Raw genomic sequence first — 18,655 nt, forward strand, 5'->3', positions numbered from 1 at the left:
GCAAAGAACCAGTTTCAGGCATAATGCATGTTTCCAGAAATCCATTTAGTGTCAAATACCTATCCAAGGCATCCTTAGAAAATAAAGTCATAGATGCCTGCGGCTCAGTGTTTTGTATGGAGTAAATGGATCTGCCCAGAGTTGAACATCCTGGGAGGCTAGAAAGGGTGGTAGATGTTTTCTGATTGGCCAGATTCACCATTGTAGCCACTTTCTCATAACATTCTTACAGAATTCTATAAGTGCCCATCTGCCCCGAAACGGCAAGGATCTCTGCATTATAAAAAGAAAACGCTAGTTAAACTGGGCATCAACAAAAACAGTTCAAGCAAAACTATTAATGTTAAATAATGTATGAGATGCATCCATAGGAATAGGTAGATGGTAGCAGTAAGATTTTTTTCCCTGAAAATTGGCTTTCATATTAGATAATACTAATAATTTATATTAATAAAAACATTGGCATTTCTGATTATTCTAGTAATGGAATAGAAGAAACATTGGAAGAGTCTTCTCATGAACCTGAACCAGAGTTAGAATCTGAATCAAAAACTGAAGAACTGAAAACTGAAGTCGAAGAAAAAAACCTTGAAGAACTAGAAGAAAAGTCTCCATCCCCACCTCCTGTAGAAACTGCTTCTCTACCACAGGAACCACCAAAGGTTGGTTAAGGCAGTATGCTTTGTGTCATTAAATTGAAGCTGTTAGCAAACTCTTGATTATGAGGGGGCTCTGAATATTTGTAATCACAAACAGACCTAAAGAGAATATAGCTTGCACTGATAATTCAGTGTTTGTCAGGTATGTTCAAATTGCCCGGCATATACAAAGAGATTAAAATTATATATTGTCTAAATCCAAAGGATAAATATGTATAATAGACACTGAGGCTCATAACTATGTGGAGTAATATTTAGTACTGTAATATTTAAACATTGTTAGAATATAGTATTATGCTTTTATCATAATCAGTACTTCATTTTTCTCAGTTATTTAATTTGAAATAATCCAGTCCTAAGACTAATCCCTTGTTGCTGAATAGCAGTTTGTAGTACCTTGTTTGTAATAGTAGTAGTACCTTGTTTGTTTTTTTGACTTTGCAGTCTGCAGGAAAACAGTAAGAATGTTATATATAGTCCTTAAATTCTTAAGGACTTGGTTTTGGTAATTGAAGAATACATACTATATTCTTTTTCTTTTCTGGTACAGACATAATATTCTTGCTGTCTTAAAGAAGAGTAAAACCTTAGGAGTGAACTGTGCATACATCTTTCTCTTACTGAATTTAGTTACACTTAACATTTTATTGGATGTGATGTTAATCAAAGTTAACTTTAATGTTAGCCCAGAATCTCTTCTAACTTGGATTTCAGATTTGGTTTGAAGATAATCAACCCTACTAGTTTTGTTTAAACTTATTTGTTTAAATTATTTTTGGCCCACTCATTCTCTAGAGGATCTTGGGGTGGATAACAGTCTGTAAAAGCAAATAAAAACAAACCAAATAGAATAAATAATGAACTAATTTAGAATACCATATAATAAATGTGACACTAACAGAGGCACTTAAGAGATAAAATATGCTGTGGACATGAAATCACAAGTGCAAGAATAAAAAACATGGTTTTCATTTGGTGCTAAAAATCAGATAATTTTGGTCTCATTTTTGCCCCCAGGGAAGAGCATTCCAAAGTCAGGGTATCGCAACAGATTTTTTTTTTAATCCAAAAAGTTAAAAAAATTATTTACTTAAAACAAAACCAAGTTTTATGCACTAATCAGTAAAAGTGAATAAGCAATAAATGAATAGAAGAATCCACAGTTCAGCAATTTAAAAATGATAAATAAAAATATATCTTCTTAATACCTTTAAAATAGTACTGAATCACCCAAACAAGTCTTCCTGTGAATGGCATTTTACAGCAATGAACAAAGAAGCCCATTTCTGCTTGTTATTCATCTAATCTGTAAAATCAGGGGCACCTAGAAAATGGACTTAGGTTATTTCCTTTGGGAGTTTTATGTGGAAGAGATACCTATTCCTGGTACCCTACTGCCAAACTCTAAAACCTGCTGTCTGAATTATGCTTGGAGGCCTATTGGGAGGTATAGTTTTTTTCAAAAACCAGGAAGATTTACAATACTTTAGCCATTGCATTTTTAATCAGTTTAAGTTTTTGAATGATCCTCAAAGCTCCACATGTCAACGGTACATTAGTCTAGATGATAAATGACATTCTTCCCCCCTGGGAATGTACCCATTCAGATAGATTGTTTAGTGCAGTAATCTCAGCTCATAAATAGTTTGTGCTATAGGTGTTACATAGGTATTAAGAAAAAAGCTGAAGCTAGTGAGTTTCTAAAGTTTCCTGTTAGTGAAAAAGCTCCTGCTTAACTTTGCTAACAGTTAATTCAGGTGCTGATGTCCCATACTGCTGCCATAGCCAAGGCTAGCAGGAAAGAAGTTTGCTTTCAATTCAGAAAGAGAAGGGATTGAGAGAGTGTATTATCCTGTCATCTTTTTGCAGCTTCTTAAACGTGGGAATGTTAAGTCTGTACTACTTTCAAAGAAAAAAAAACATATTGAATAATTGACATCAGTATATGTTAGAGTTAGTAAGAGCATTTGTAATCTTATGCGATGAACCTAAGCATGGCACTTGCTTAACTCTATGTTGCACAAATGAATAGACTTAAAATACATTGTTCTAATTAATTTTGTCAGTTTTGGAATAGGATAGGAATGTTTTCATAGTCCAGTTTTTCCTTAAGTAATGCCAATGGTTTGCCATGATCAGTAGACCAGGTTTGTTGCATTTCCCGCAGGCTTTCTCCTGGGCTTCAGTGACCAGTAAAAACCTGCCTCCTAGTGGTACTGTTTCTTCCTCTGGAATTCCAACTCATGTTAAAGCACCAGTCTCACAGGTAACCAATCTGTGAACGCCTTAGATTATTTTCTTGTTTACATCTGCAAACTGTTTCACTAACAAAGCTGTATTATTTTTCTGCTTCATATACAGCCCACGGTCCTGTACTATGGATACTTGTTTAAAGCTGCAACACTGATCTCTTGATAGCACAGTGATTGTTTCCATTGCAGGAATGCTTGTGAGAAAGTAATAGGGGATATCTGGAAGTAACAGGGAGGGGAGAGAACTACCTTAATAGAAATCTAGCTAAGACATTCCAGAGACAATTTTCATAATGTGGAATTTCCCATTTCTTTAAATTTATGTCAAGCTTTTCTTTGAAGAAACTTAGAAAACTATACACATACAGTAATTCCCAACAGATTACTTTGTAAAAGACTTAAATACAGATTTTTTTTTGCCTAAATGCACATTTCCAAATATTCATATTTAAGATTTGAAAAAAAATAGAAAAAAACAATAGTGATGATTTATGTCATTGTTGCTGTTTACTTCCTATGATAGTTTTGTAACAAAACAAAAATATGCCTTTTCTATATATCCTCTGCAAGCTAAATGTTTGTATGGATGGATTAAATGAGTCTTTACTTTCCAAATAAATAAACAATATTAGAGTTTCCTAGTAAAAACAGCCAGTCTGGTATAGCGGTTAAGGTGCAGGCCTAGAAACCAGGAGACTGTGAGTTCTAGGCCTCAGTTAGGCATGAAAGCTGGCTGGGTGACTTTGGGTCAATCACTGTCTCTCAGCCCAACCCACCTCACAGGGCTATTGTGGGGAAAATAGGAGGTAGGAGGTACGTTCACTGCCTTGAGTTGACCAATTTTTTTTAAAAAGGGCAGGAAATAATAATAATCATGATAATGATAATGATTTGAAAGTATTAGTTTAATGCCCAACCATACTTATGTTGGATGATGTTGGCTTCCCCACTGACTTTGATTGTTGGAAGCCAGCAGAAAGTTGCAATGACCTTGCTTAATCCACGATCCTGGCTTAACGACAGCAACAGGAACTGCCAGGATCTAAGTGATGTCATGTGATGTCTTATTTTACAACCTCATTGCTTAGCGATGGAAACTCTGGTCCCAGTTATTGTTGTTAAGCAAGGACTACCTGTAGAATAAATTTAGGAGCAAAGCTTCCAAAACAGATGACTAAACTTAGGAATTTAAGAATTTCTGAGCATTTCCATCATGTTTTTATGTTATGTTTTTCCCAAGACACTTTGTATTGCTAATAAATACCAATGTCCCTTAAATACTATTTGAGATACTTTAGTTAAGAGCACATATGGAAAAAATTCTGCTTCTGTTCAAGCAAAATGATTTCAATAGATTTTGAAGCATACTGTTTTCTAAAAAGGTTGCCTTTCCTTATCCTTCAAATAATTGAAGCATTGCTTTAGTTCTTGCGAGTGAATTGGCTTGCTTTGGAGAGAACTAGGGAATGAACGTTGTAACCACTAAATTGTAATGTGTATCTTCATCAGGGACCATAAAATTGTACCTCTGCAGATTTCCTATCTCTGGAGAATTATTTTTTATCCAATGGAATAGAGTGGTAACTAGAAGTTCATTGCCACTTTACCTATCCTAAATAATACTTGTAGAACAAATTGTATGGGAAGACATTCTCATGCTATTTGTTCTTCTTGAAGAGGAAAAAAAAAGAACGATTAGGTATTGTCAGCCCTTTACAGGTATCAGTATTTATTCTCAAGTTAGAAGGTTGTGTATGCTTCTGATAGTCTATAGTTCATATCAGTTTCAAATAACATTTACCCTTAAGGTTTGCTTCCTTTGCCTATTTATGATGGTATTCTCAAGTCAAAATATTTGGTAGTTTTCTTGCAATTTAAAATCATGCTTCCTATTCTAACAACCTGTTGATTTCTGGTGCAGGTATTTACCTAGTTCAATGTCTGGGGAGAAAACTTCTTTGACCTAAAACTAGATTTATTTTTCTTCTCCACATTAAGGGACTTAATAAATCCAGATTTATTTTCTTGCTGTAAAGTAAACTAAGTTCTGCATAGTCATTCAGCTTCTCATTATCTAATTTATCATGAACAGCATCCATCCTGCTTGAAAGTTTCAGGATAGTCCTTGTTCCTCCAGAGATTAATAATGGTAGCATTTAGTTGGAGTTCTTTTGAATTAATAGGTTATCAAGGCTTTTCAATATTCAGTATTCAAAGGTAATTCTACATACCCTTGATATTCTAAAAATCATACAGAAAAGTAAATGCTTTAAATTTCATTTATTTCTTTTGATTTGATATTATTAGCAGTCTGAGAAGCAACTATAGTAAGCCAACCTGTCTGCTGCTCTTTCCTCAAAAGTACTGGTTCATTTTATACATTGCTCTCTAAAATAATAATTATTTAGCATTTTTATTATACATTTGAATGTGCAAATATTCAGTGTTACTCCTACAGTGATCTGCCTAAAATGTAAGACAGTTATAGCAGATTGTGGAATAGTAAGTGAGAGTAAGAGAGAGTAATAATAAGAGAGAGGTTTATAGCAGAGATGAGATTTCTCATTCATCTCTAATCACTAGCTTGCACAAGTTCTCACTTATGACTCTAGTACTGGGGCTAATTAGTTCTGAGTTAGAAAGCTGTACAAGTTTGGTTGTTTTCAGGTAAAGAGGCAAATGGCCATTTGCAAGCCTAGATTTACAATTTAGGCTATTTCTGTGTTGTACTGTATGTTATAGAAAATGCTTGTTCTGATGGGTTATTTTTGTTTAATAAGTTATGGTTTTCTTGTTTGGGATTAATAGTAAACAACAGCTTCATTTGTATCTAAGTAATTTATTATATCTTTGTATATAAGTAATCTAGTTTATTATATCTATGGCTTTTTGCAGCAAAATTGCAATATTAAATATGCATAGCATTCACCTGGATCAATATAAAGCTCCTTTTAATGGTGTCTTATTTCTAAAATAGTAAGCTTTACTACTTTAGCTGTTTTAAACTTTAAATAAGCTAACAAATCAATCTCTCTAATGAATGCCCCCATACATATTTTTTAAATCTTACATATTCTGAAAACAAGGACATTTTCAAATAAATGTGAATAAGATTTAACCTGAGTTGCTGCCACCTATAAAATACAAAACTTCATCTATTGCAGTGAAAAAAAAAATCTGTAGTAAGTTAAGAAATAAGTCTCCTCTTGTCAGAAACTAAGGCGCCAAGTCTTCAGAAGCTCATTGAGAACTGTATGAGTGTGAGAAAGAAAGTTTATTGCAGGATTGATGGCATGGTGAAAGAATGTAATTAACTGAATAGACTTGAGTTATGGAATGTTTTGGGTGAATATGAAGGATGATTGCTGAATGCAATAAGAATGATACTGTGATAGAATAAAACATTCATGAGGAGATTGGAGTGCTTAGTAAATGGATCAGCCCTGGTAGGAGATAAGAAAGGAATGCCTGGTGTCCCCTTGATTGTTCCATGTATTCATGTGTAAGGAATACTTGTATTGACATTAGAGGTGTATTGGTTGAAAACATGGATGTAGGTATACTTTTTATGCAGATGATGTGTTATTGTATGAGAATCTCAATGATTTGCAGTGAATATTAGATTATATGATGTGTCAAGGAGTATGGATCTGAAAGTTAATGTATCCAAAGACCAAGGTAGTTATGCATGGTGCAAATATTGAGTAGTCTTTTTAACAAATAGTACTGGTGCCTGGATTACCTTTACAGAATTTCCTGACTCCTCCTATATTATCATTGTGATTATGATCAACCTCTACAAAGCAGCTCCAAACGTAAATTATCTCTCCTTTTAATACTAAACAAATTTTGTTGGGCTGCACTGGTTGCTGGTTCACATCCAACCTGAATTGAAGGTGCTGGTGGTTATCTATAAAGCTCTTTATGGTTCAGGTGATTGTTACCTTCATGTCTGTCTGCTCCAGGTAGAATCTGTCTACACAATATTGACAGGCTGAGGGACAAAGTACAGGTCCCCATCCTCCGGTGTATGGAGACAAGCTTGAAGAAGGAATGCAAGAACTATTAAGTAAATGCCACGTTAGTCCTTGGAATGAAGAGGGGGTGAGAAAGAAACTCAAAATAACCGCATCTGGTCTGTTTGGTATAAGAGGGGACAGAGGGAAACTCTGTCAGGCTTTCAAGATTGTGTTATTACATCCTGTAACAAATAGAGTTCTAGTAGTTCTTGGGTAATCTGTTTTCTGACCTGGCCTACCTTGAAGGATTGATACCTGGGAAGTTAAGGGAGTGGGGGACTAGAGCCTGACTTATTTGTTTGTAGGGTGGAGGAGGAATGAGGAAACAGTGCCATGAATGTATGCCAAGAGATAATCCTAACAGGGCCACCCAAGGAGTGAAAGTCATCCCAGGTGCCCAGCTAAAGTAAGCAGGCACCTATATTGGGCAGCAGCAATATAAGAAGTTGCTGGAGGTGAATTATTACTTTAGTGACAACAGCAAACACATCATTTCATACTGTGCAGAAAAAACAATAGTAAACCACTCCTGTATTTTACTAAAAAAAATCACATGAATAGACAGTATTAAATTATTGATAATATAGTGCCAGATGATGGGTCATTAAGTGGCACTTAATAAGCTATTGGGGAAGAACAGAGGACCTTTTGGAGTACTAATGATGCTTATGATATGGATAGATTAAGGCCCTTGGAATATCTAGTTGCTAATGTTAGTGTGCAGAAAAAGAAAATCCAAAGTTGCAAGGAATTACAGCGTGAGTACGGAACATAAGCACCATGAACACGGGAAAGCTCAGCACAGTGAAAGATGGAATGAATCAACTAACATAGACATCTTAGGCACCATAGAATTGAAATGGACTTGAATTGGATACTTTCAGCCAGAAAATCATACTGTTTGATACTCAGGACAGAAAAACAAGGAAGGAACTGCATTGTTTTCATAGTTAGGACAGTACTTGGGTACAATGCAGTCAATGACCAGATAATATCAGTTAGTCTTCATGGACAACCTTTAACATGACAATCATCCAAATTAATGCTCCGACCATTGACGTGGAAGAAGAGGTTGAGAGTTGTATGGTCAATTTCAATCTGAAATCAACAAAACATTCACACAAGATGCGCTGCTTCTGTTTGGAAACTGGAACACCAAAGTTGAAAATACTAAAGAACAAAACGCAGTTGGCTTAGGAAACTGAAATGAAGTAGGAGAACAAGTTTCTGCCAATCCAATTATTTCATTACTAACATAGTCTTCCAGCAATCAAAACAATGCCTATAATGCCTATTTACAACTAGATGGCATATACAGAAATCAAAACGACAATTTGATAGATACGAAGAGGTGGAAGAGCTCGGTTATAACAGTAAAAATGTGGCTCGGGTTGACTGCTGAACTGATCACAAACTGCTTATGTGCAAGTTCCAAGTCAAACTAAAACAGAAGAAAAACAAAACAGTTTCCACAGTATGATCGTGAGCATATACCCACTATTTTCAAGAATGTCATGAATCATTTTGAAGTCCTGAACCGCATTGATAGGGAACCAGAGGAACTGTGAAATGAAATCAAACAAATTGTTAAGGGATAATATGAAAAGAGACTGCCAAAGACCAAGAAACAGTAGAAAGCAAACTGGATATCAGAACAAATATAGAAATTGTCAAGAAGAGAAGAGAAGCCAAAGCCAAGAAAGACAAAGATCTCAGGAAGGAACTTCGCAAAGAATTTCACAGAGCTGTTGAAAGTCACAAGGAGAAGTATTACAACAACTTCTGTAAAGATGGAAAGGACATATAGTAGAAAAACAAGGAAAGACTTTCAAAACATATCTGAATTCAGAAGTAGGTCCCAACCTTAAGTTGGTATACAGCAATGGATAAATAGTAACAAATTAAAAGAAGATCAAACAAAGATGAAGGAGCATACTGAAATTCTGCACAGTACGCATGTCAACATCCAAGACACCTTCAAAGATGCTAACTTTTTACAAGAACCTCTAGTATTAGAAGATGAAGTTAAATCAGCACTCTGGTCATTACCAAGTTGGAAGGCTGCAGGAATTGATGGAATATCTACAGAAATATGGCAACAAAAGAAGAATACATGATGGTTTTAACCAAATAACACCAGCAAATCTGGAGAATGACACAGTGGTCAACAGATTGGAAGATGTCAATCTATATACCAATTCTTAACACAGCATGCAAAGTATTGTACAATATCCTTAATTTCACAGGTCAGCAAAATAATGATTATTTCATCCAACACAGAGCCCTCTCTGGGAAGGAAGATGCCAGATGATCAAGCTGGTTTCAGAAAAGCCTGAGGAACCAGAAACATCATTGCAGATGCACACTGGATAATTGAGAAAACCAAAGAATAACAAAAAAGTCAATATATGTTCTATTGATTATAGAAAGCCAATTGTATCAGCCATGTCAATTGTGAAATTTGCTTAGAAAAATGGGAATCCCAGAACATCTCTTTGTCCTCATGCAAAACCTATATACAGGTCAGGAAGCCACAATCTGGATGAAACATGATAAAATGGACTGGCTCCAGGTTGGCAAACAAGTGAGATACAGTTGTATATTCTCCCCTTATTTAGTCAACATATATCCTGAATATATATTGAGAGAAGTTGGATTGGAAGAAGACGAGCATGGTTTTAAAAATCAAAGAAGAAACATTGACAACCTGTGCTATGCTGAAGACACTACTCTGATACTTAAAATGCAAATGATCTGAAAGCTTTAGTAATGAAAGTCAAGGAACACAGTGAAAATGGGGCTCAGATTAAATATAAAGAAGACCAAATACATGACAACAGGTACAACAACCAGCCTTAGAATTAACAATGAAGATATTGAAATGATTCATTGCCTTTTAGGTTCAACTATCAACAGTAAAGGAACCAGCACTTGGTAGAATAGCAATAAAAGGTATTCAGATGCCATGATGTGTCTACATCTATATTTACCAAAATCAGAATTGTACAGGCAGTGGTTTTCCCTGTGACACCTTATGGACATGAAAGTTGGACCTTGAAGAAGCAGGATAGAAAGAGTATTAAGGTGGTGCAGCGGCTTAATGACGCTGAAAGTTGCTGGCCAGAAATGGTCAACGCTTCAGCGGTTCGAGTCCAGCCTTCGCGTTAGCAGGGTGAGCTCCTGTTTCCTCCCCAGTTCCTGTCAACCCAACAGTTCGAAAACTCACGTGAGTAGATAAATGGGTACTCTCACTCCAGTGGGAGGAAAAATGCTGGCGGCGCCTTGCAAAAAGGAGTCGGGAGCAGTTGCCGGTAAGCGCGAAAAACCGTGCACGCCCGAAAAGGGCGCAAAGCAACGGAAACCCCGCCTCCTGCACTCGCCAGCTGGGCTCTGCCCTAGGAAGGAGGCTCTGGCAAAACCACTTCTGAAACAACTGCCTTGAAAACTGCAAGGACTCGTCCAAGCAGTCACTGCAGAGTCGGTAACGACTGAGCGTAGATTAAAAAAAAAAAAATCCAAATGATTAAATAAACAAACTTTAGAGATTGAGTGCTAACTATGCTGGAGATGAGAGCACTGAACAATAAGAGGGAACTATTGGCATGCTCAAGGGGAAATATAAAAAATTGTTAAGCTAAAGTGAGTGCTTCTCCTCCACTCAAATCAAGCCACTGAGGACTGAATGTGTTGTATGTTCAGTAGCTATAGAAGGTAAAATCATTAGAAAAGGAGAATACTAGAATAGAATTATTGAGCTGCTCAAAGCATAAAATAATTTTGAAAAGTGCATGGCTTGTTTATTAGAGCCCTGAAAAGGTACATTCCAGCTTGGATGTATTGTTAGATTACAACATTTTATTTCAGGTCCCTCTTGTTCCCTCTGATATGTAGTGTAGCTATGTATCTTTCAGTCTGGAAGCATATAGGATAGTGTTGTAAATCTAGCCTGTCTGCCAGCCCCTCATGCCACACTCCCTTGTCAAGCCAATCTCCACAAGGGAGACCAGACAGTTTTATTTTTTTCTGTACAAGTTATAGAACTGGATGTTTAAACTTAGCCTGTCTCCATCCTTCAGACCATATTAATGACATTATGACAATTCTATAGAATCTTCTTGTAATCTGCAGTATTTGAAACCTATCCAATATCCACTGTCTACCTAGATCATTGCTTTTGGATTCCTTTTTCTGACCGAAGTTACCAACTGGTTCCCCATGGGCTGGGTTACACTGTAATTTAATATGACAGAACTAACCTTTAGAATTAGTTTGCATTCTAACATTTAATATCAACAAGTGTTTTAAATTTTATTTTTATAAAGTTTGATCTTGTTTATTTCTTGTAAGATTGGTTTATTTCCCAAGGGCGGGGGAGAAAGAGCTGAATCGTCTAGTTACCATGCCTCTACTCTATATGACCAGGAAGTCTAATGATAAAAATTATTTTACTTATTGCTTTTTGACCTTTCAACTGCCAAAAAGTCAGAAGAGGGTCCCCAAAGCCTTTGACCTATGTTGCTGTAAATTATGGACACTGGGTTGGCTTCTTTTTAAAAATATTTTTATTCTTTTATGCAATTTTGTTTGTATTGTAAACTGCCGGGAGTTTGAAATATTTTGGAATATATCAACTGTCAATAAATAAATGTGAATTATTTGTCACATAGCTAGATATGCAAACTGAACAAGTATGGCTTGGAAAACATTTTTGGGGTCTGTGTATGTATGTATGTATATATATGTGTGTGTGTGTGTGTGTGTATATATATGTGTGTGTGTGTGTGTATATATATATGTATGTGTATGTGTGTGTGTATGTGTGTATATATATATATATATGTATATGTGTGTATCTGTGTGTGTATGTCTGTGTGTATATATATATATATATATATATATATATATATATAGCTAGCTAGCCCAGGCAACTATAGCTTATTTAAAAATATGGTTAAAATAAATAATGACCAAGCATGATGTGCAAACTGAGCTTGAATGTTGTTAAAAGTAACATGGGTGGGAGAGTATAAAAGTTGGCTTGATCAAGAGCCTAACTATTTAGAGTAAATATCCTAAAAGAGAGGGAATAAAGTTGGAAGATATGTGCAATGAAATTAGAAAAAATCCCCCCTCTTCCTCAAGTACAGCTTTTTCAGAGAGAAGAAAGATAAAGAAATCTACTATTTCCCTTCCTCCAGATACATTGTATTTACAGCTAAAAAATTCCAGCTTCATTAGTGGGAGGATAAGAAAAAAAAACATTCCCAACTTCTGAATTTTCCTCTCTTCCACAATATCTGAAGAGGAGTACAAAGTTCCCATTCTATCTGGCTGATTTTAATTTGACCCAAATGTAATATACTTGCTTTTTCCTATTTCTCTATTGGTTACTCACCTCTGTGATACAAGATGTGGCCTAAAGTGTTTCAATTCATTCTGGACTGAAAAAAAATGAATGATTGGGATTCCACTCTATACCCATTTGCTACAGCTCTTGTGCATGTACAGGATGGTGGATATTTCCCTTCTGATAGTAACTCTTCATAGCTACTCACCCATAGGGGAATACTAGTGGGCAATAATGGAATGGATAACTAAAAATCTCTCATAATGCTAATTTTTCAGTTCCAGTCAATATGAATAAAACATAGGTCAGAACTTAATTTACCACATGTGATTTTGTGATTTTCTTTGCTGGTAGAGCAACAAGCTGTATAGTTATTGGAAACATGGAATAAGTAGTGAATAGTTATTTTTTTCTATTACCAATTAAATACATAATGCTGATGTTGTTTTGGATTTTGTTATCTTTTAAATTTTACTAATTATTTATTCTTTTGTTTCAGCAAAGAGTAGAAACAAAACCTGAAAACCAGTCCCAACCACCTCGTGTGCGTGAACAGCGTCCAAGGGAGCGGCCAGGTTTTCCATCAAGGGGGCCCAGGCCAGGTATTGCTTTGATTTTTTGTGAATTTTCCTGGATTTCCATGAAGATCAAGATGTAAATTTTACTTTCATTTACTTAAGCATTACAGGCTTACTATATGCAAGTAAAAGTTACTCATGATACATAAGACATGATAGAAGTACCTTCTTAAGGTTAAGTAGTGGTGGGACTGTTCATGGATGGATGGAGATTGTGTGAGAACTGAATGTGCCATCTTGAATTCCATGATAAAATATAAAAGAAAATATTATCAAGTAAGTATATATGCTGGAAATTAAGGAATTAAATAGGTCTATGCAAAGCACTTTCATTTTTCAATTTTTCAATTTCACTTTCAGTCCACAGTTTCTTGAAACCTACAATCTGAAGGTAGAATCATTGTTCTGAGTAGCAAACAGGTTGTTTCATGCATTTGGGAAGCATTCCAAGCTTAACATGTTATTTCAAGTTTATAGCTCCTCTAGAATGCTTTGTACTCAAGACAAATTGATTTGTCCCAGATGTTTCATAAAATTTTATTCTTGAAACATTTCAAAATGAAACTTTTACATACTCCTGGAATAAAGCTTTTCCATGTAAACATGAGTGTATAATGACTTTTTTTGAGTGAGCCTACTCTGGCAAATGTAGTGCTTCTTCACATATTGTGATATAAGGTAGTCCTTGTTTAGCAAATGCCTTGTTTAGCAACCATTCATAGTTACAGTGGTAATGAAAAAGTAACTTTATGACCAGTTCTCACATTTATGACCTTTGCAGGTCTGTAAAGCAAAGGAAAGCTGAAGTAAAATCATAAGTACAGTGGTGGTTTAATTAGCAACCGCTTCACTTAACGATCAAGTTGCTGGTCCCAATTGTGGTCATTAAATGAGGACTACCTGTATTAGAAATTTGAGTTCCTTGCTCTTTTTAAAAATTCCTTTTTTAAAGTTCAGATTTATATTTTTATACATCAACCCAACAGAACCTTAAATAATTTTGTTTCTGAATAACAAATAAATTTGCATTATAATCAAATGAAAATGACAGTGGAAATCACATTAATGGATTATGAATGACACAAAATTGTCGTGCTTAAACTTATGAAACAGATCCTATGTTCATATGACTGTGTCTATATTTACTGGCACAGGGAAAGAAGGAAGCTATTTGTTGAGTTAGGGAATACTGTTCCATGGCCTTTTGTATAATCAAAGCCCATAAGCAGCAATTAAGTAAAACTGCAGTAAAAATCTGTAGTAGAAAATAAAATATATTGTGGATTCATAAGAATTTTTATTGATCAAACAAAGGAGTTCAGTATTCTGCATGCTAGTAGCCAGCTAGATCTCTTCTTGTAGTAATGACTTTTGTAGTTTTTTCATTGGTAACAAAATGAATAACAATCTATTAATTTTTTTTACACTAAACATAGTTTAGATAGAATACATTCTGTAACTAAACTAAGGACATCTTTACAAAAAAATCCAAGGTAGACTCATAGTAATTATATGCGTTACATGCTTACAAAGTGCAGCATCCGGGCAGACCCTGAATTCAAGAGACTTAAAGGTGAATTCAACAACTTTTACAGTTAAATATATATATATATTTTTGTTTTGGATTTTACATGATTCTGGCAGTGACAGTTATGAAAGGGACAAGAATTATGAAGCTCTACCCTCCCCATCCTAATTCCAGTGAAAATCATTCTGCCCTCCGGAAATAACAAGTCATTGCTCAGATTTTCAATTGTAAGCTTGCTGTTATAAGAGCTAAACAGTTTCTATAAAAATAGAAATTTAGCAGGAACACAGATTTTTATTTGTATTCTCTATATGTTTGGATAAATTATACTTGCTATTTAATTTGAATTGACTAACAATATGTTTAAGCAAATAAATCAATTTTGAATAATGACACTGAACTATCACAGTTTTGTATTAATGTAAATATTAAGTATAACAATTTTAACAAATATTGTTAAATTATGCCATGAGTTACTGCAAAATCAGAATTGGAAAAACCTGATGGCCTGGATTAAAAAAAATCATCCTCCATGTCTGTCTGGGTGTCTGTTTATAATTATCCTCAGATTGCATGACATGCTTCTTTTTTTAACCAAGACATTTCTTTAGTTTTTCATTGGCTATAACTCTAGTTTTGGGTGATACTAAAATAGTTATTTCCCCTTCATGTATCACTGCCTTGTCGTGGCGAAGGGGCTTGCGTAACTCAGTGAAGCCATGAGCTATACCGTGCAGGGCCACCCAAGACAGACAGGTCATGACAGAGAGTTCTGACAAAATGTGGTCCACTGGAGAAGGAAATGGCAACCCACTCCAGTATCCTTGCCAAGAAAACCCCATGGACAATGTTAAAAGGCTAAAAGATATGACGCCGAAAGATGAGCCCCTCAGGTTGGAAGGTGTCCAATATGCTACTGGGGAAGAGCGGAGGGCAATTCCAAGTAGCTCCAGAAAGAGTGAAGCGGCTGGGCCAAAGCCGAAAGGACGTTCAGCTGTGGATGTATCTGGAAGCGAAAAGAAGGTCCGATGCTGTAAAGAACAATATTGTATAGGTACCTGGAATGTAAGATCCATGAACCAAGGCAAGCTGGATGTGGTCAAACATGAGATGACAAGATTGAACATCGACATCTTGGGAATCAGCGAACTGAAATGGACGGGAATGGGTGAATTTAATTCGGGTGACCATTATATCTACTACTGTGGGCAAGAAACCCTTAGAAGAAATGGAGTTGCACTCATAGTGAATAAGAGAGTGGGAAAGGCAGTAATGGGGTACAGCCTCAAAAACGACAGAATGATCTCAGTGCGTATCCAAGGCAAACCATTCAATATCACAGTCATCCAAGTCTATGCCCCAACCACTGATGCTGAAGAAGCTGAAGTTGACCGCTTCTATGAAGACCTACAACACCTTCTAGAACTAGCACCAAAAAAAGATGTCCTTTTCATCATAGGGGATTGGAATGCTAAAGTAGGAAGTCAAGAAGTAATCGGAATAACAGGCAAGTTTGGCCTTGGAGTACGAAATGAAGCAGGGCAAAGGCTAATAGAGTTCTGTCAAGAGAACAAGCTAGTCATAGCAAACACTCTTTTCCAACAACACAAGAGACGACTCTACACATGGACATCACCAGATGGTCAATACCGAAACCAGATTGATTATATACTTTGCAGCCAAAGATGGAGAAGCTCTATACAGACAGCAAAAACAAGACCAGGAGCTGACTGTGGCTCAGATCATGAGCTTCTTACTGCAAAATTTAGGCTTAAATTGGAGAACGTAGGGAAAACCACTAGACCACTCAGGTATGACTTAGATCATATTCCTTGTGAGTACACAGTGAAGGTGATGAATAGATTTAGAGGATTAGTTTTGGTAGACAGAGTGCCTGAAGAACTATGGACGGAGGTCCGTAACATTGTACAGGAGGCAGCAACTAAAACCATCCCAAAGAAAAAGAAATGCAAGAAAGCAAAATGGCTGTCTGATGAGGCTTTACAAATAGCTGTGGAAAGAAGGAATGCGAAAAGCAAGGGTGAAAGGGAAAGATATAAGCAACTGAATGCAGATTTCCAGAGAATAGCAAGGAGAGATAAGAAGGCCTTCTTAAATGAACAATGCAAAGAAATTGAGGAAAACAATAGAATGGGGAAGACTAGAGATCTCTACAAGAAAATTGGAGATATGAAAGGAACGTTTAGTGCAAAGATGGGCATGATAAAGGACAAAAAAGGCAGGGACCTAACAGAAGCAGAAGAGATTAAGAAGAGGTGGCAAGAATACACAGAAGAACTATACAAGAAAGATCTTAATGTCCCTGATGTCCACGCTGGTGTGATCACTGACCTTGAGCCAGACATCCTAGAGAGTGAAGTCAAGTGGGCCTTAGGAAGCATTGCTAACAACAAAGCTAGTGGAGATGACAGTATTCCAGCTGAGTTATTTAAAATACTAAAAGATGATGGTGTTAAAGTGCTGCACTCAATATGCCAGCAAGTTTGGAAAACGCAACAGTGGCCACGGGATTGGAAAAGGTCAGTTTATGTTCCAATTCCAAAGAAGGGCAACGCCAAAGAATGCTCAAACTATCGCACAATTGCACTCATTTCACATGCTAGCAAGGTTATGCTCAAAATCCTACAAGCTAGGCTTCAGCAATACATGAACCGAGAACTACCGGATGTACAAGCTGGGTTTCGAAGAGGCAGAGGAACTAGAGATCAAATCGCCAACATTCGCTGGATCATGGAGAAAGCACGAGAGTTCCAGAAAAATATCTACTTCTGCTTCATTGACTATGCAAAAGCCTTTGATTGTGTGGATCACAACAAACTGTGGCAAATTCTTAAAGAGATGGGAGTACCAGACCACCTTACCTGTCTCCTGAGAAATCTGTATGCGGGCCAAGAAGCAACAGTTAGAACCGGTCACGGAACAACCGATTGGTTCAAAATAGGGAAAGGTGTACGACAAGGCTGTATACTGTCACCCTGCTTATTTAACCTATATGCAGAGTACATCATGAGAAATGCCAGGCTGGAAGAATCACAAGCCGGAATTAAGATTGCAGGGAGAATCATCAACAACCTCAGATATGCGGACGATACCACCCTAATGGCAGAAAGTGAAGAAGAACTAAAGAGCCTCTTGATGAGGGTGAAAGAGGAGAGTGCAAAAGCTGGCTTGAAACTCAACATTAAAAAAAGTAAGATCATGGCATCTGGACCCATCAATTCCTGGCAAATAGAAGGGGTAGAAATGGAAGCAGTAACAGACTTCATTTATTTGGGCTCCAAGATCACCGCAGACGGAGACTGCAGCCATGAAATTAAAAGACGCTTGCTCCTTGGGAGGAAAGCTATGGCAAGCCTAGATAGCATATTAAAAAGCAGAGACGTCACCTTGCCGACAAAGATCTGCATAGTCAAAGCTATGGTTTTTCCAGTAGTAATGTATGGCTGTGAGAGCTGGACCATAAAGAAGGCCGAGCGCCGAAGAATTGATGCCTTTGAACTGTAGTGCTGGAGAAGACTCTTGAGAGTCCCCTGGACTGCTAGGAGGTCAAACCAGTCAATCTTAAAGGAAATCAACCCTGATTGCTCATTGGAAGGATCGATAATGAAGCTCAAGCTCAGATATTTTGGTCACCTAATGCGAAGAGAGATCTCTTTGGAGAAGACCCTGATGCTGGGAAAGACTGAAGGCAAAAGGAGAAGAGGACGGCAGAGAATGAGATGGTTAGATAGCATCACTGAAGCAATGAGCATGAAACTGAGCAAACTCAGGGAGGCAGTGAAGGACAGGAAGGCCTGGCGCAATATGGTTCATGGGGTCACGAAGAGTCGGACACGACTTAACGACTAAACAACAACAACAAAATAGTTATTTGGATCATGGCCACTAGGGTTTGAAGCAGAAATGCATAGGATCTTGCCTTCTGACTTGGCTATTGGTCCATTTCATTGGTCCACTGACCACACTTACAGCCAGCAGCTGTTCAGAGCTTAAAATATTTTTTCCAATCTTACTAATAATTGTGACTGGGAACTTCTATATGCAATGCCAGATATCTCCCCACCCACCCCCAAGTTGCTTTGCAACCAAAAAGGTCAGCTTTACATTAAGCCACACATGTTGTATCTGGTAGTAAGCCCTTACTTTGAGTGGACATGTATAGTGTTGGGTTGCCAAAAAGGAAATAAAAAGTCCTCTTTTTATTAGTCCTTAGTCCTCTTCCAATGTTTCAAAAAAGCTTTCCTGATTTTT

General features: G+C 36.7%; 1 protein-coding gene across 3 annotated transcripts in view; it reads left to right on the plus strand.

Moving 5' to 3' along the window:
• G3BP2 (G3BP stress granule assembly factor 2) overlaps nt 1–18,655 on the plus strand; it is a 48,456-nt gene that overhangs the window by 24,209 nt on the left and 5,592 nt on the right. For 2 of the 3 annotated variants that reach the window (XM_088136655.1, XM_088136747.1), the window contains 3 exons: nt 482–662; nt 2,827–2,925; nt 12,777–12,879. In XM_088136655.1, coding sequence (XP_087992781.1) covers nt 482–662; nt 2,827–2,925; nt 12,777–12,879 — 383 coding nt within the window. The remainder of the gene's footprint in view (nt 1–481; nt 663–2,826; nt 2,926–12,776; nt 12,880–18,655) is intronic. The other variant, XM_088136707.1, reaches the window with a different exon arrangement.

Source organism: Python bivittatus, unplaced genomic scaffold (assembly GCF_059951505.1).
Source record: "Python bivittatus isolate LINGU-HERP-01145 unplaced genomic scaffold, Pbiv_v1 ctg000000_np1212, whole genome shotgun sequence".
NCBI classification, from domain to species: Eukaryota; Metazoa; Chordata; class Lepidosauria; order Squamata; family Pythonidae; genus Python; species Python bivittatus.